Source organism: Cephus cinctus, unplaced genomic scaffold (assembly GCF_000341935.2).
Source record: "Cephus cinctus unplaced genomic scaffold, Ccin1 Ccin1_scaffold0020, whole genome shotgun sequence".
NCBI lineage: Eukaryota > Metazoa > Arthropoda > Insecta > Hymenoptera > Cephidae > Cephus > Cephus cinctus.
In genome coordinates, this window is record NW_014332768.1 from 333,612 (window position 1) to 353,043 (window position 19,432).

A 19,432-nucleotide genomic window follows, 5' to 3' on the forward strand; every position below is an offset into this window, starting at 1 on the left:
GATATATAAGTAGGGGCTTAAGCGTTTCCCTTGAAATTGCTTTACTTACCTGAATCAATGCGAGGGGTGTAAATATTGTTGAGGTTAATTACACTTGGTGTAGTTAATTGTGATAAAGCCTTGAATAGTCATTGAGCCCGAGCCCATACTATTTGCCGACTTGTCAGCAAAGATCAGCCGGGTTTGGTTTACAGCTTGAATCAAGAAACCAAGCAAACTCATTTGAGGAAAGTAACTCTGAGGAAAATGGAGCATTAGCATGAAAGGGATATTAGGCGGCTTACCTTGTGTTGAACTTTATAGTTGGTTCCATAGATGAAATTTTCATCCGAAACTTTAGCTCCGTTGCAAGTAATGGCCGAGAATTGCGATGGATAATTTATTTTAATTTATCGTTTTTGTTAAAAAAAAAAAAAAGTTCATGTTTCTTGTGACTGCATGATGGTTAATCATGCACTTGATAGATGTGATGTATATAGGAAATATATTTATATATTTTTAGGAAGGTGCTTCGATTTTTGCTGAGAAAAAAATTGTAGCATGCAAATTTACTAAATTATGATGCCACGTGATCAGCATATGGAATTTTTTGAAATTCGTATTTTGAGGTTAATTACGAAACGATTGGCTATTCCGCCTACGTTTCGTTACTTGGCTAAATTGATAGAAAAGGAAAAAGAAATTGAAGATGAGATAAAGTGAAAGGAGACGAGGATAAAATATAAAAGACCTACGAACAAAAAGGGCGTAGACACGTCGGTCGTGGCTAATGAAACGAACACCAATTTTCCTTAATTTTCGACTTTGACAGAATTGCAATTCCTTAAAAAAATTTGCCGATCATTTTGCTTTCTACGACGAGTTTAATGTATTTGTTTTTAATAATGACGAAGACTGTCGAAAATTTTTACACGTGCGCGCGTCATTAAGCAGGTGGGTCTTTTTAAAAATCGAAAAAAAAAAATTCCGGGAAAGGACAAATATACGAAAAATCCTTTGGAGTATCTCGTGCTGTAATTTTTGGTAAAATCGACAGCGTTATTTCTCGTATCACTATTTTTTTTATCGAACTATCGCAGACTACAAATTCGCAACTCCAAGGTAACGTGAAAAATGGAAAATCAATTTCTCGGAAATTCGTGCCAAAAAGGCAGACATGAAAACTTTTCTATCCCGATCTTTTAGTGCAGAATGATATTTCATCAAGCGATTTATAGCGTCGTTACCTCTCGTATATAACGTATTCTTTTTCGATATACACTATATCCTATATATCATCATATATTATATTATTACAATACACAGTACTTAAATATATTAAAATATTTTCATTTTCGTTATATCGTCGAACAAACGTTTTGCAACAAAAAAGGACCCCGTGAAAATTCTCAGGCGCAGCTTCAAATGCCATTTATTGCACGTGTCAAGAGTGCCACTCTACTTCGTATGACAGTCCTTATGGTTTTGATAGGTAATAGACGGTACAGTTAATGGTTCGTTTAACAATTTGCTGAATAATTAGAAGCAGGTAATGTAAATGACGTAGGAATTAAATTTTGCAAATATTATCAACCATCTAGAAACTTTAGTCGTGCTTGTATTCATTTTAAGGGTAGATTTTATCCGTGACTCGTACGAAAAATTAAGTTTACATAAAATACAATTGAAAGATTTTTCAATATTTTTCAAAGTCCGTCCTCTTCGAGAGGCTATGGGTAAATTCGTAAATTTTCTCTTATTTCGTATTTTTTTTTGTTTCAATTTGAAAAAGTAAATTTCTCACAAGATCAGTTAGAGCCGACGAGCCCTCTTGCGAAAAATAATGGGATTCCAATTGAAATGATCCTCTGTCGTTTTTACGCTCTGACAGACATTACCTGCCAATATAATTTAATGCCATGTCCTCGATGATGCTTATCCTTTTTGCGAACAGGAAATCTCTTACCCTGATAAAAGTATTGGCTTTTCTCATAACGCGAATCGAATATTTGCGACACGGATGATACAGGTATTACATATGTATATATTTTTGTACGATCGATCCTCGTACGTATCATTCGACAAAAGCAAAATCAAACGGGCTCTCTGATTTTCGGGAAAAATATTTACAGGGGTTGAATCGAAATTTAAAAAATTTATGAGATACAAAATTTCTCTGCCATACGGCATTAATGTTATATCCGAGTTTGCTAATTAGACACTCTTTTAATTGAATTCGATCAAGTTAAGCTGTCGGAAGGTGCTCGAGTCAACCGGTGAAATTATTTTGAGATTATATATATATTTTTTTTAGTTACTCTATAATATAGAGTAATATAAATATAAATAATATAAATATAAATAAATATTTATAAATATAAATATTGCCCACTTTTTTTTTCGTGCTTCTAGTACGTTTTTCATAAAACCGATAGAATTGGTTTGATTATTAATTCCTTATGGTCATAATTATTTTCGGTCTCCTCTAATATTACGATATCCTCTGTGCCAAATTGAAATCGAAACTTTTCCCTTGAACGAACATTTCGCCAAGTGCGGTGAAACGTGGCGGCCTAGTAATATATTTTTTATTTTCGTCCCATTTGATTTTTCACCATATCGTCAAATTGTCTGTAAAATTTTTATTATTCTTGGCAGACGTTAAAATTTCCTCGTGACAATTATTTTATCGTATTATTGTATATCAAGGTGTCACGTTCTTAGCCACTGTGACTTTTGACATTTGCGAAATGACCCTACACCTGGCGACCTAATTCACACAAGGCTTAATTTCACTTTGGAAACGACTGTTTGTATTTCTGGCTCCTCGATGGAATTTCACGAAATTCACTAAATTCCAGAATTCTATTGCGTACGAGTGTCGATTGCAGCTTTGACGCAATTTCAAAACTGTTTGGCGTCTTACCAGCATATATACAGGGTTACGAAAATAATTTGACCAAAAAATCCATATCGCCAGTCGCCGGTAAGAGTGACTGAAAATATACATTAAAAAAAAAGAGCTAACTTTCTTATCAATATGACACTTTCGAAACTTGAAAAAATCCCTAAAAAATTTATTTTTCAAAAACATATTTTCCTCTCCGCAAAACAAAATTACTGCTCATTACCTCGCGCGCAATTTCCGAAGCTCGAAGATAAATAAGAATGATAAAAAAAATGGCTGCCTCCTGCCTCGCAAGAAAAGCATTTTCTTCCTAGCCGATCCTGTCGCACGCTATGATATACATATTGTAGATATATATATACTTCCACAACATTTTCCATCCACCCCTTGAATCCTGAAAATATGAACAACTCAAGCGTAATAGCTATTCGTTTCAAGAAAGCGTTTATTGGATAAGTTACAAAGATCCTCAACATTCGCTCGCACCTGTAGCATCTTCCGAAAGATATTTCACGAGTATTTATTTTTATCGTGAAGCGATAGAAAACAAGGACAAAACAAATATTGGAATTTCACGTTCTCTCGTAATGACCGATCCGAATTTTTAAAAATTTTTTTTACGTATTTTTTTTTTTCTTTTTTCATCATTCAATAACTAACTCGATCGATACGTGAATGAAAAAAATTTCTTTTCCCACCCAACATCAAACACAATAAAAGATGCTTCAATATTTCCTACTACCGTTATCTCCTAGATCGAGTAAGTTTTTCTTCGGGTTTACCCACAGCGAAGCAGCGTCTACGCTGTGGCGTAAAATTTTCATGTGAAAAATTCAATATCACGCCTACATTTCCAGAAGCACGTTATATATGTAACATTATAAGGGTTTCGGGTTAGGTTAGATCAGGTTGGGCGAAAACTCGTATACAATGTAACCTACTCGACGCACAATATCAGACACAATATTTTATCACCCCTAAAATTTAATGACTCGTGATATAATCATATAATTAATATTTTTATATAAAATTCGTACTTATCAGTCGTCACTCGGAATTCATGAGACATTCTTGGGAGACGTTCTTGGGACATAATGAAAAAATTTATTTACTTTTAATTTAATTTAAAAAAAAATAAATTTTTTTTCTCTTACTCGCAACGGTATTATAGAAATGAAACAATCGATACCATTCAAAGTATCTGATAACGTCGTTCGGCTGCCTCAGGAAATAACTGCATCCTATTGCTGCTGGGTGTAACTGGAATTTCCCCGTTCGAATATTAATACTCGTGCATCATGCGAAACTGCTCGAAATAATACCGCGTTGACAGAGCTGCCAACATTAATCAGCCATGTCACATTAGACTCACACGGCTGTAAGTTGTGTGAAAAGTGGATTAAACCCTCGTCATAGAATATAATTGCTGTATCATGCAACACTATGAAATGTATATGGTATATTTTTTGTACAATGTTCAAGACTTGCAATATATACGATATATTAATACACAAGTATATATGTATATTAACCAAAAAATTTTTGTCACTGTTGACAGGTACATGGCGATCATGCGACCGCTTCAACATCACATGTCACGGAGAAGAGCAAGATTAGCATTGGCGTTGATTTGGTTTGCTTCGGCACTTTTGGCGCTGCCTTGTTTGCTTTACTCTACTACTTTTACACGCAGGTATCGTAGTCACTTTTTTTTCTTAACGACATGGATAAACGATATCAGTTATTATTTTGTTACAGATATTCTAATGGACAATCCAGAAATGTTTGCTACATGCTATGGCCAGATGGTCGCTATCCAAACAGTATGATGGAGTACATGTAATATTTAGAAGTCATATATATATATATATTATAGAAATATTTTTTGAATTTTTAAAAATATACTTTTATCTTCTTTCTTTCTAGGATTTTATTCGTTTCTCTGCTATGTTATGGACCGTACACAGGAGGTTTATTCTGGAGAAACGCACCACCTGAAGTTAGGCTGTTTATTTGATTTTTATAGTAAAATCATCTTCAGGTGATACGTTTATTATGGATGAGCATATACATATTTTTTGGGGGATTCTTATGTTATTTGCATACAACGACCTGTACTAATGGATTAGGTTTCATTTTTCTTTTCTTCTTTGCTTTTCTTTTACACTGTTTTTTTCTGGCTGTTCGATGGATATGATTAACTACCTGGATTTGAAATATTTTTGCATAGTTCTTTCTTGAGTCTCGTATCAGATGTCAATTCTTGTAGTACATACGATAATTAAGAAAAATGTATGTCACTAGATTTTTGTTATATTAATTTACTTCATAACAGTGGTGTAAAGCTAAGGTATCCTACAGAAATCTTTTTTTGGATTGTATTGTTATGTTATTTGTTATAAAAAAAAAATACAAAATCAAGTAATGTTACATTTTACAAATTTACGTGACAGTAAGACACTATTCGAGAGGATTGACTTTCTTAAACCGATGTGTCCCTCAGAAGTCAAAGGGTTAATACGTGTTCTCCCTCGAGAGGGATGAACGCTCGAGTTCCTTGCACAGTGTAAACCTGGGAGACTACTAAAAGTACTCTTCCGTAATTAACAGAGAGTTTTGCTTGTGTAAAGTGTATATATATATATATGTTCTATATAGCGAATAGTAAAATATGAGAATTAATATCGTTTTATAGTGGATCGCTCAGAGTTTCATCAGACTCTTGAATTATTTGAATAATCTATATTTTATGAATGCTTAACTAATTAACGTCACTTTATTAAATATCTTTGTGATTCTTCTACATTCCTCAGTTCACTTCACCTGCAATTGAGCATCCTGAGGATTTAGGATTAGGTATTGGGCGATGCGAATACAAGAAATTTACTGAGAAAGTTAATCAATCAGGGTATAAGAATTGACAGGTAGACGCGTAATTAATGATTAAGGACGATTTAAGCGAAATTTTTTTCTGTTGCAAGCTATTAAACAAAAAATCAATTGAATCGATATACTCGTATCACATTGTATTACAATTAATTTATCTTTATCTAATTAGAAAACTTATACATGATTGCTATGTCTGATGCTATTCACAGCAAGTCGATACGCTTCTCGTGATTTCTTGACACCCGATATAAAATTATGCGGAATATGGGAAATGCGTGGTGCGAGTAAATGAATATTATTGATCGAGGTAAAACTGACAGTTTTCGTCACAGCGAATGTCATAGTATTGATTGTCAGGTCAAAACTCTGAATTATATCACGATCGACGTTTCTCACGTCCCACAACGTTATTACAAATGAATATATTAAAGTGAACCTCAGGAAAAATTGTATAAAAATTAATGTCTTATTTAACAATTGTACAAGTTATACATAGAGATTACTACAAATTTTAGTGTCTTACTTGACTACGGCATTGTATATATGTACATATATTAAGAATCCAGTCTACGGTCAGACAGTCCTTAAGAATCTTTTATGGAATTTAATTCCAAGATACTTTTCTTTAACGTCAACAAGGGGAAGGCTGTGGTTCCTCTTGAAACAAAAAAATTCTATGAAATTTCATAGAATCCGTACGATTCCCTTTTAGGCCCTCACAAAGTGACGTTAAAATGTGAAACTTTGTGGCATCCGCTTAGGGGAGGGTTCATTTGAAGCACCCACTTTGTAGCCCTTACTGTAAATTAAACTGCTTACGGAAAAGTTTGCCGACAATGTGTACCATTTAAATGAGTGTATAAAAATGAAGGGTTTCAATGATACTCTGTTACAGATATAACCTGGTGTTTCTCGGCGTGACGTATCTTATCCCTGTGACGGCAATGGGTATTTGTTATACGTTGATGGGTCGTGAATTATGGGGTTCGAGGTCGATCGGTGAACATACGCAGCATCAGAAAGAATCAATGAAATCGAAACGCAGGGTATGATTTTAATTAACATTTTTTTTTTACGTTCATTCTTTGGTATATATATATATATATTTTTTTTTTTTTTGTTAAACACAGGTTGTCAGGATGTTCATAGTCGTTGTGACAATTTTTGCTGTCTGCTGGCTGCCTTATCATGGCTACTTCATTTTTTCGTATCACAACCGCAGGTTTACCGAGAGCAGTTACGCTCAGCACATTTACCTCAGTTTTTACTGGTTGGCCATGTCTAACGCTATGGTGAATCCCATAATATACTACTGGATGAACACTAGGTAATAACTTATATATATATACATAACAATATAATGAGATAAAAGTGTTAATGAAAATTCATGGAATCGCACGTGACAGTGCTTTCTGCATATCAAATAACAATAAAATTTTTATCTTAAGTCGTATTTGCCATTAGGAAGAAATAACGTAATGTGGGATCCGCCTTTTTTTTTATTTGTAAACGCTCAAGAAGTCCTTAACAATTTTCGAGGGAAGAACAGAAAGGTCACGCAAAAAAGAAGAAACGTACGTGTATCTTAATAACGTGAAAAAGCACTTGACTGGCACGAGTAAGGGCGAGGGAAAAGAAAAAAGTATCATAGATACCTAAGAAGAAGAAAAAAAAAACGTATGCTCTTGGGCAAAATGATACCCAAGAGAAGTTCTGCTTTGGTTCGATGAAGTATGACGTGAATACAGATATTTTTGTTTCATCGATTTTTCATAGTGTTAAACCAGCTCGCTGGAAAGTGATAAGGACATTTATTTATTTCAATTCATAATAAAATACATTGCTAACATAAATCATTGACCAATTTGTAATTTCAACGAACCGTTACTCCCTCCGGATGTGTAATGTGAATTTTATGAGATGACTCGTCGTCAAATGCCCATATAACGAAACGATAAATCATGTCGGTAACAAGATTGGATACTTTTTATTTTATTTTCTCATTTGTAACTGTCACGTTCGATCTTTTATCGATGTTCAGCCATTGTGACCCTACTGACATTTTTTTTAACTAATGTCAGAGCACAGGTAACAAGTTTGTAGGATATTTGTTTTATTTTACATTATTTTTATATACTGAAAGTGCCTATCGTGCATCGTTTATACAAGATCCATTTCTGTTTCAGGTTTCGAGTTTACTTTCAACAAATAATCTGCAAGTGCTACTGTCTTTTTGGACGTCAGCATGTACGTCGTAGTCAAGCACAGGATCTCATGAAACACAATCGTTCAGACCTGGTACCATCTCATTCTGGTAAGCCAACATGGAGCAAATGTCTGTTTTCATATTTCATTTTTCATTTTCTTTTTTCATATCAAAACCTTTTATCTAATTATAGGTTTCATGTGGCTGACATAGTTTCAATCACTGTTGAGAAGACTGAATAGTTCAGTGTATCGTAGAACTCATATAATTTAACAGGAGTACGTAGGGTGATCTGGTATCATCTGGAAGGTTCTTTGTATAATTTTATTTTATTATTTTTTATTACAGGCATTTCGAGACTGGGTTTTTGCTTTTATTTGCAAAAAAGTACTTTCTTAATGGATGAATGATTTGTGGTTAATTTTTTTTTATGACTTCTAGGTTATGTTCCTTAGGGTAATACTATGCTCACTCGTATCGTGGATGAAATGATTTCTTTTCAGGATTCAAATAAGTGATTAGAGACGTGCGTGTGCTATGGTTGTTAAATTTGTGGAGTTTATATAGGGCAATTGTGTTTGATCACAGGTTATGGGAATTTTCTATTGTTATTTTCAGGCAGATTGAGATTCGCATCAAATCAATGGCGTCACAGCAGTGCAGAAAGTCATTTGCAAACGATAAGGATGAATTGTCGATCAACAACTGATAGGAGACACCATACTGATTATGGTATCGTTTCACCGACCTCCACTAATAATGAATTTGGGACTTGACGGCTAACCACCTATGTATAAATCTTTTTTATGGGACAATAGAAATTGCGAAATCGGACTAAATCGAAGAATGGAACTTTTTCAATGCTATTAAAGAATATAGTCCGTACACGATAACAATGTGTTTTACAGGGGCAATCTCTTGGTGACTTTCAATGCAAAAGAGTCACCTCACATTTGACTCGTGGTTTGACTAGGATGTATTCCATGAATAAATATATGTATATTTATTAGTGACAAATCAGTATAATTTAAATAGATAGACGCTTTTAGGTATCTAAGAAACACGTTATCATATATATATATATATATATATTATACAGAATTTACATTTTTAATATTCAAATTTCTATAATTCATTGAGCCTGTAAAATTTGAGGATGACGATCGGCTTTTACATAATGCATAATAAGTGAAAATCAATGTGAATGTTCTACGTGTAATGTGAATTAATAACTCAAGATTTGTTCCTACAAATTTTTCAATGACATTGTCGTGCAACCTGTACATGCAATTAATATAAATTTATGTCATCCATCGATAATGGCATAATTGTCCCGTAATTAATTCCAATTAAAAATTAATAAATTCAACGTCAGTTGAATATTTATCATTGGCCATCTAGCAGAGGTAGGTAAATCAAATAATTTTTTTTTTCTATATCCCAATAACCTTTTACTACTCTGGCATTTTATTTCAGGCTTTTTTTAAAATCTTTTTATTTTCCATTCAATCAAAACCTTCGACCTTATTTGCAAGAGTCGTTTTACTTGGACTAATTCATTAATCTTATACTAATCTTACTGATTAAGTTATAAGACTTAGGACGGCAATTTCATTCAATTAAATCAAGTACACGCTCTAATCTACGTGATTCAAGATGCATGGACCACATCGCTACATTGTATTACTAAAGTCATATTCCATTGTGAATTTCTTACATAAAGCCTAATTAAATTACGATTCTCCGGCATTTTGAAATTACAATTGATTACCGTGTCCGTGGGCTTTCTTACGTAATTAAATGGACGCGTGTGATTCGCGAAATAATTTAATGCCAAGCTTATTAAGTCACAATCGAGAAATTTAGATTTACTTAATTACTTTAACTTATAATTTTGCCTATGCACGTCTCCCGTGTATTCATCATTCAAATAAACGTATTAAAGAGGCTTTGATTCGTCTATAAAAACTGCCGTTATGAAGATTATCTGTCCGTTAAAATCAAAATTTCACATCACTTCAATTTATTTTTATAGTTTTACAACTTTAAGTGCATACTCTGTTACGTCATCATAATATAATAATAGATCGAAAGTTTCCGACTATTTTACGAAACAATGGTGCCACTCTGTCACGGTTCGGATTCATCTGGTACTTTCTAGGGAATCTAGTGACTTTCCACTGAGAGCATAGGAGGTACCAAAAATTTTCTGAAAACATATATTATACATACATATATATATATATATATATATATGTATAGCTGGAACGTTGATCAGAACTAATAGATTTGCAGTCTCTTTGGCCATAAGAGGTTTCCTTGCCAAAACTGGCGACCATTTGATCCACACAGATTTGAATACTAAACGTGCGCTTATGTAATGTATAGCTGGAACGTTGATCAGAACTATGTGGATCAAATGGTCGCCAGTTTTGGCAAGGAAACCTCTTATGGCCAAAGAGACTGCAAATCTATTAGTTCTGATCAACGTTCCAGCTATACATATATATATATATATATATATATGTATAGCTGGAACGTTGATCAGAACTAATAGATTTGCAGTCTCTTTGGCCATAAGAGGTTTCCTTGCCAAAACTGGCGACCATTTGATCCACACAGATTTGAATACTAAACGTGCGCTTATGTATCACATAGAATCTTATTCGAGACTTTAAAGATTAGTCGTAGGTATATCTGGGATAAATGCGTGTAATCAAATATGAAGTAGAGTAAGCATAAAAATTTATTATTATACCATATATTTAATTCGTATATTAATTAAATAGACTGATATTAACTTTTCAAGTTTGTAACAGTGTTTGGATAACAACTGATATCTGGTGCTTTTATATCCTCGTTAAGTCTAACGTCTATTGTCTGCACGAGTCTCAAATTTGCTACTGTCCAAAGCTCTGAGCTACGTAATGAAAAAGTTTCTTGGGTTATCTCGAGTAGCAGTTGGCCACTTTCCACCGGTACAAGAAATGGGCTAAGCTTACGAGCTTACAGCCCCAGCATGTTGTACAGATGGAAGTTCAATATCTTCATGATGCTATTGAACGAAGAAAAATTGTTGGACCACAAGGGGCGCTCAAGATCTCTATAGAATTCATTAGGTCATACATATTTTTGCAAGGTGACATATAGTAATACATTATGTAAGATTAGCATTGTAATTTCTAAATGTTTATCATTTTTGTAGGACGTTACAGTGATTTTATTTATTTTTGTATTTTATTTCATATTTCGGGGAAGGACTATAAATAGAATATTTGATTCTTTTTAATAAATTCAAAAGTTTCTTCTACCGTAAAGTATATATTTAAGGCAAATATTTAATTTTTCAAATTTCGAAATTATCATTATTTTTCAATTTCCTGCTTGAGAGCGGTTTAGTCTTTACCCTTGAGTTTGTTAAATGAAAATAACTGTATTACTTTGAGAATCAATATCCTCGTATTGACTTTAGACTTACTTAGTAAAATCGTATATTTGTTTTGGGAACGATGAAAAATCTATATTTTCATTGAAACAAATAATTTATTCGAAAGATATCGGAACCATGGAATTATGGAAGAATATGAAATTCTATTAATAGCGAGACGTGGAAATTCTATGAACAATGAGTATTTCATATTTTTGGGATTTGATTATCTTGTTATTACAGGCGGCAGAATCGTATCGCAAAATTGCAAGATATTCTTGGGTAAATTTTGATGAGACATCTCTTTATTTCAGCACGAGACTCATAGCTGATAAGAAAATGTAAGTAATCATTTTAAAAAGATTTCTAACTAAATGTCTTAAAGGTTATTGATATACAGATCGTGAAGAGCCTTTCAAGCCACATCAAATCTGCTGCCAAAAAGTAAAAGTATAAAATATAATTTAGTCTATTCAATCTTCTGCTTATTCATCAAAAATACATTTTTGATCTTGGGTTTCGTAGAAAGAAGATTTGTTATTTTTGCGTATGGGCACAAAGGGCAGATTTATCAGATTCCACGTTATCAAAGGCTCCCATGTCATGTTATTCCGGATATCGTAAAGGACTATATATCAAGAAGTCTGTACTTTATTCGCATATTTTAAGGATCTCTCGATCTTTGATGTATCCATTTATCAGTTTTCAAGACTCTGCGATAACAAGCATTCTCGTTAAAATAGTTTCGCATTTTGGCAACAGTGTCATGATAATTACTACGTTCAGAGTATCAATAATGTCTAGACGTGCTATATAGTGATATATCACAGGTTAAACTGCAGGCTAACTTAATCTAACCTTTTCCATTCACATCACGCGATATTGTCGACTGTCACAGGTAATATTTAAGAGTTGTATAATAATATAATTAAAGTAAATGTTAAGACACTATTATCTCTCCTTGTAAAGATAAGTGTAAAATATTTGATTCATTTAAAGTTCCGGATATACGAAAAAACTTTTGATTTACTAAAAATACAATTTAACTTGTATGTATATATATATATAATGTTATCGAGTTCATTAGCCTTGATATTATGCCCCTTGGCGATGCTGAAAATGGACGCTGAGCTGAAACTGCCGTAGACGGTGGATTAAGTTGAAAATAGATTGGGACCTAACCTTACTTTCTTCTCGATATTCAGGATCTTCAAGATGGTAATAGATACCTTCAAAGCTGCTCGTTATCAATATTCAATGTAATTCGTGATCTAATCAGATGTTTGGATGCTGTTACCTAGGCAATAATTAATCACGTAATATAATACACTTTGAGTTACCGAGTTACGACTATAAAAACAAATCCAAGTAATTGATCGGAAATTTTGTTATTCTTGGCAGGTACATAATCTTCGTGGGTGCAAAGTTTCTAAGAGATGATAGATCTTCTCATTCTTCCTGTTCCTTATTGGCTTTGTGCTCTGGAGCTAAAAGTTACATCGTCACGTTTCTGGTATATACGAAGTGAAAGTAACCTAAATCGCACGATACAGATATACTTGACGTGTTAAATTTATGTAGATTTTGACTTTCGTAAGGTCAAAATTCATGAAATTTTGTACGACAAATTTTGTTTCGCATTAAAAATGACAATTATAATTTTTTTTAATAGTTTTTAAAATAGCTGTTTTAAATATCTATGAATTGTCCACTCATTCAAGATTTACGTCAAGATCCATAATGCAATTGTTGGAAATCATTATACTCTTTGTCAAAATTTCTTATAATCTCTCATATTGTTTATTACCTTGCTCCGTTGTAAATTATCCATTTAACTTAACACGATGAAATTGCATTTAAAGTATCAAAAGAGTCAGACTCTAATTAAGGAAGTTTCAATATTTCAACAACCAACATCTAATAGATTATACCAGCTTAATAATATACGATAAATATAATAAGCAATTTATCACTATTCATTAATCAAGATAATTTAAAAGCTGATATTTTAATTGAAATAAAAGAGACATTTATATTTTAGCAAGTGCCGAAATTACAATTGCAATTCGTAGACGAATTTTTACTAACAACTTGTCAATGTAAATAAATAGTAACGGTTTCATGTCTCTCTACCTACGCTGGAGCTTCTATGAAAATTTCTTTATTCTAACTATAGTATATTTTATTATAATATATCTTACTAAGGTCGCCCTTGCATTGTGCAACAAATTTACCAATCTAATTTTCTTCTGTCGCGCGCAACAAACCCTACTACTACGTTCCACTTTATGAAAACTGTCATCCCCTGGCAATTGCACAAAAACCCAGGACAATATATATACGTATATACAGGGTGTTTCTTTTATCTCTGCCACCCGAAATAATTTGGTAATTATCGATGTAACAACAAAATGTTTCAAACAAAAGTTGTACGGTGTGGAGGGGGCCACCAAATGCGACGAATTTTTTTTTTTTCGGTGGAGGCGTTTACGCACAGTGAGGGTCACCTTCACTTTTTTAAATAGAATGGTACATTTTTTTTTCAACCATCTTGTGGAGCACCTCAAGCCGCATAAAAAAGATTAAGGGGTCAGAGTCGTTCAAGGTCATTCAAGATCAGTATCGATGATACAAATCTAAATATCTCGGATCACTACCAAATATTTGGTAGTCATCTTCAATGTCCCCCATAAAGGAAAATCGAGTGGATTTAAGTCCGGTGATCTGGCAGGCCAGCCTATTCGTGATCCTCGGCTAATCTGCTTATTACTAAATTTTCAGTCGACAGCATTGCGAGCTATCCGTGCAAAATGAGCTGGACAACCATCATGCTGATACCAGAGATTTTGCCGATCCCACAAGGTTAGATCTTCAAGCAGCACAGTTAATATTTCTTCCAGAAAAGCAAAAATAAAATATAAATTTGAAAATACCAAATGTCTAAAACTACCAATCCGATTCGAGATATTTAGATTTGTATCATCGATACTGACCTTGAATGACCTTGAACGACTCTGACCCCTTAATCTTTTTTATGCGGCTTGAGGGGCTCCACAAGATGGTTGAAAAAAAAATGTACCATTCTATTTAAAAAAGTGAAGGTGACCCTCACTGTGCGTAAACGCCTCCACCGAAAAAAAAAAAATTCGTCGCATTTGGTGGCCCCCTCCACACCGTACAACTTTTGTTTGAAACATTTTGTTGTTACATCGATAATTAACGAGTTATTTTGGCTTACAGAGATAAAAGAAACACCCTGTATATTACTTCAGTCGCAAAGAAAACGCAGGTAACTTGGTAACTTTGATTCCATATGTCATGAACATAAACTTGTCTACGCAGCCGCTTGTTAGATTGAAAATAGATCCCATTGAGTTTTTTTTTTTCGAAATTCGTATTACAGCCTATTGCTCGTAACGTAGATGGAAGTCTCCATTGATATTTTGAATTCTTATTGTTTTCTTTCTCCAAAGGTTTGCTTCACTGCACAAGCTCATTACACGCACGTGACAAGAATTTTCGTTGAAACCTTCAGACCTTATTCTCATTAAAAAGTCATGCCTTAAATTCTAACGCGAAATTATTAACGTAGCACTTAAACAATATTAATCCAGGAATGGTCGCCCGATTTTATTCTCCATCTGAAAAGCATAGAATTTTTGTATGTCAGACACCTCGCGCGTTTACTTCGAGATTAAAAATAATATTGTTATAAAATATTAATTTTTCTCTTAGCTTATAATGCCGAGGATTTCCACCCGACGTGAATTCAAGTTCGTAGGATTATCTTTGACGGGAAGTATACGCGGATAATGCAAAATTGTCAGATGGCGTTAACAAGACGGCGATTTGATTTTGAAGAATACATTCTTTTTAAAGACAAGTTCATCCTCTGGCATCCAATAACGTATCTCTATTCCACGTGCAGTTTTTTCTTTTGTTTAGCTTCTTCCAGTTCATTGGATCCAGTTGAGATCTGTATCTCGAAGGGATACAAGAAAGACGTGGAATCTTAAAATGACATAACTAAAAGAAAAATAGATATTATTATGCCATATTTAGAGATATTTCCATTGAAGCACGTGAATAATAAAATCCCCATATACTAATTGCTACTATAAATGTTACAAACGACAAAAAGAATATGACGAATTTATAATTTCGTTGTAAAATATTAAATATAACCTTAAAGTCATTAAAACGACTATGTACGTTCTTTGCAGAATATTTTCTCAAAGAATTTATACAAAGTGATGTAGAACGTATGACGTGGGTCGTCTCACCATGTGACAAGCTAATTTATCCCTCTTTATTCGGTCTGTAAAATAAAGAAACAAAGAATATAAAGCTTAGAATATTTCTTGATACATTAATTAAGTCAAACATTTACGGAAATAGTATACTAGGATCTAATTATGACAAGTACGAAGTAACGCAAGAAGCAAGTAAACTGTCATACTTTCAACTGGTGTCAAGTCACGGTTTGTATAATAGTGAAGAAGTCCACAGCCTTATCGAAATTGTCTGACATCTAGTGGGCACAGTGGATACTAAAGTTATATTTGTAGTAGCATCCAAGTTTTAGAGGGATTTGAAATGCTATAAATTTCCTTTCGAACACAGAATCCAGGACGATGAACAATCTGTAACAAAATCTTCTCGGTGATAAAATCCGATGGATTGTTTTCCTTCAGGCTATCCACCTTTAAGCTCGGTCCTCATGAGTGCAACCTTTTTAAAATGTAATTCAAATCCAAACTGCGTCTAAAAACATGGAAAAGTGAAGGATACTAATTCCTTAAGAATATTCGATCCTTAATTTATTATTTTAACAATCTTCCTTGTTATGTTCGTTAAACAGGAAATTAATATTTAGATATACATATAATAATCAGATTAGTCTAGACCAGTGTTGCCCAAAGTGGGCGATACCGCCACCTTGTGGTCACTGAAACAATTAAGAGGGAGCTGAATAATTTTTTATCTGAAGAAGAGCCAAATGTGTTTGGGAACCTCTGTTCCAGACTGTTACCCAATCGTCTTATCATCCTACTATAGTTGAATGTTTTATATTCAAATTTTAATATTTAATAAAATATATTTCCCTGCATGCCATTCACTTTAAGGACGCTTAATGGTATTAAGTATTTTTCCAAGATCCTCAATATTTCACCACGTGCCACTAAATTCATTCTATCTGTATAGTTACACTATCTGCTTCGAGTGCCAAAAAGGAAAGTATTGCACGTGGTGAAACTTACCAATAGATTCTTGGGATCTTTGACGTTGCATATCACTCAAGTATTCGATACCTCTTTTTTTATATTCCACGCAGCATTCTCGGAGTTGTTTCATACAGTTTTTTTTAATAAGAGTAACAAAGCATTCCTTGGACAAATTTAATGCCTCTCACAGAACGGAGTCTGTATGAAAGCTCCGCATTTTTCTACGTGAGTTATGACGTTTTAACCTGAAAGTGACAAGAAATATTATCACTTGCTATATGGACGTACTATCAATTATTCAGATGAAAGTTACAATCTCGAGGATTAATGTATACTTTAAATATATATAATGATTTTTTTGTATTCACACATGACTTACGTGCGTGACAATGTCTGCATAATTTTACGCTTGAGTCGTTTATGGCGAGTCGACAAATAGTCGATGCTTTCAAAATTTCAGTAAATTATACGAAATGTTATGTGTGCAAATTTAATGGAAAATGAGAAAGCTCTCTTGATACAAACAATATGTACTATGTGAATGATTTCAATCGTAAAAACTCCTTAACCCCAGAATACTCTTGCTTAACGTTCCACAAATTTCAAACGGGATTCCACGTTTAGATTTATATTCCTTATAAAAAAAAACATTAAAATATTCATCCTTTATTGCATATCACGTTTTTCCTTTGAAAAGCGAAGAATTCACATTTTTTGGTAAGAATTAACATTCAGTTGGGAGTCAGACTCAGCAAAAGGTACAGATTTAGTGAACGATTAATAATTAAATAAATTATAAAAATTTCGTGCTCGTACAAAATTTTGAATATAGGTTGTATATTTTTTTTCACACGGTAGAAGCAATTGACACGTGTTAAACTTGATCGAGCTTCAAAATTGTCCAACTATGAAAAATTGTCTTAAAATGGACGATAAATACCGTGCAATATTGATCGTAAACTTTCACATTTCCATTCAAATAATTTGTTGAAATATCATCTATATCGGTGGACAACCCTCTGTGGAGATCTGGCAGCGGTCATAAAAAAATAAGAATTTCATTCTTTTTTATACCTTTAAAACGATCTGACTATGCCCGACCTGCGGTCTTCCCTTTTCCTCATGGTGGCAACGAATGAAATCGGTCGATTACTTCTTGGCAATCTGTACGGAATATAAAGCCTTTCATTTTACAGTATCAAGTAAAACTAAAGGAAGGAAATGATTTTACGATTGCTTTAGTGATAAATCTTCAAAGAAAGTTCTTCAAAGGATACAATTATTCGAAATACAATTCGACACAAAAAATAAAATTCTTCGAAATAAATATTTTTTAAATTTAAAAAATGGTAGACCAATGTGCTCCGCTCTGGTCTGGCCCAAATATATACCCAACAGATTTAAATGCACAGGTAAGTCAGGTTATAATTTCTCTGTCGATAAATTTTTACGCGTGCGATTATCTTCAGCCAAACAACGAAAAATGTACTACCTTCCATCGATAACGTACAGTTTCTGTACCTCCTGGTTAATCCTTCCATTATCACTGTCCGTATTACAGAGACAATCAATGGCAAGTTACAGAGTGATAAAAATGTGCATAGACGATGAATAGAATTTACAATTTCAACAATCCGATAAGACAGGTCCCTATAATCCAGATACTCTAACGTCAAGATTGACGCCTAGAAAAACGACTCCCTAGCTCGTACACAATGTTATATACAATACTTGCGACAGAGATGAAAAGGGAGATGCACAACGCTACGATTCGCTAGTTCGATTTCGCTCTTTCGCTACGATTTTCAGCGATACCAAAAGCATGGCGCTAAATCGTAGCGGCGAGTCCGGAAGTAGGATGTTGTGATCATCGCCTCCGTCGACAATAAGAATCCCGTCGTAGCCGAGCTAAACGGGAACACGGACGCGTAGCTTGGCGGGCAGAGGTTCTCCGCTACTCACCGCTGTTTCCCAAAGCAACCCTTAGAACGAGCCCGGGAACTATAGAACTTCTCAACAACTGTTGAAAAAGCCTGTTGTTGAAATATTTTTACGCGACATCAATAAGTGCAATTTTGTGGGACATTTTTTACTGCTTTTCTATTCGGCTAAATAGTATTTAAATGATTCAAAGCGCTACAGCGCAAACGGACCTCCAATCGCGTCGTCCTAGTACGTGTAAAAAGACTATGCCAAGTACAAAATATATATTTGAAAATTTGTAATACTAATGAAATGTCTCTTTAAGTAAAATTAAAGAAGTAGATTGTTTGTACGTAGGTTGTAAATAGATAAGTATATAAATTAATTGAACTTTACTTATAGTCGTTTAAGAATAGCTATTAGTTATAAGTATAGCGAGGCTAGGAAGACGAAAGCAGTTTTGTCTCATTGACAATAAGTTTCGTAAGTAATTAATAACTGGTAGATTCATCTGTATTGTACAAACGTAGCTACCCGGGACTCCTAGGACATAAAGTCGATATAGATATACATTAAAACGGATTCTGGATCGAGCTGATGATCGCGTTTTAATTCTAGATCGACGTATCTTTCAGCATTTTTAATTAATTGTTCAGTAGATGTTATTTCAGACATTAAAATAATTAAATCGATAAAGTAAAATATTAACACTTAAAACTCTGCATATATATTGAAAAGCATATTAAGAAGTACTGGAAGTTGCCCAAAATTGTGTGTGCGCAAATTTTTCACGCAGGACTCGGAGAGCGGGAGCAGGCGGAGAGTGGGAGCAGGCGGATGGTGGGGGGCGCTCGAGGCAGGGCCCGGACTCGGAG

The 19,432-nt window shown here is 33.8% G+C and overlaps 1 protein-coding gene and 2 long non-coding RNA genes across 12 annotated transcripts in view; 1 reads left to right on the forward strand and 2 right to left on the reverse strand.

Annotated features, from left to right (window-relative positions):
* Positions 1–10,348, forward strand: part of LOC107266082 (tachykinin-like peptides receptor 86C) — a 21,342-nt gene extending 10,994 nt beyond the window's left edge. For 4 of the 9 annotated variants that reach the window (XM_025083508.1, XM_015736207.2, XM_025083531.1 and 1 more), the window contains 6 exons: positions 4,446–4,580; positions 4,646–4,726; positions 6,672–6,822; positions 6,907–7,103; positions 7,963–8,090; positions 8,601–10,348. In XM_025083508.1, coding sequence (XP_024939276.1) covers positions 4,446–4,580; positions 4,646–4,726; positions 6,672–6,822; positions 6,907–7,103; positions 7,963–8,090; positions 8,601–8,758 — 850 coding nt within the window. In that variant the 3' untranslated portion in view covers positions 8,759–10,348. Of the gene's footprint in view, positions 1–4,445; positions 4,581–4,645; positions 4,727–6,671; positions 6,823–6,906; positions 7,104–7,962; positions 8,091–8,175 lie in introns of all 9 variants that reach the window. The other 5 variants (XR_003059300.1, XR_003059298.1, XR_003059299.1 and 2 more) reach the window with 5 other exon arrangements.
* A 4,217-nt stretch (positions 10,349–14,565) lies between these two features.
* Positions 14,566–16,096, reverse strand: LOC107265298. Of its 2 annotated transcripts, none has more exons than XR_001537178.2 (3): positions 15,869–16,096; positions 15,693–15,727; positions 14,566–15,435 (listed from the first exon to the last, which is right to left on the reverse strand). It is a non-coding gene; the product is annotated as an uncharacterized LOC107265298 (long non-coding RNA). The 2 variants fall into 2 exon arrangements; XR_001537177.2 differs by having other exon boundaries at positions 15,800–16,096.
* Positions 16,097–16,659: 563 nt separating this feature from the next.
* On the reverse strand, positions 16,660–18,426 carry LOC112494158. Its single transcript, XR_003059342.1, has 3 exons — positions 18,127–18,426; positions 17,709–17,798; positions 16,660–16,879 (listed from the first exon to the last, which is right to left on the reverse strand). It is a non-coding gene; the product is annotated as an uncharacterized LOC112494158 (long non-coding RNA).
* Positions 18,427–19,432: the final 1,006 nt, after the last annotated feature.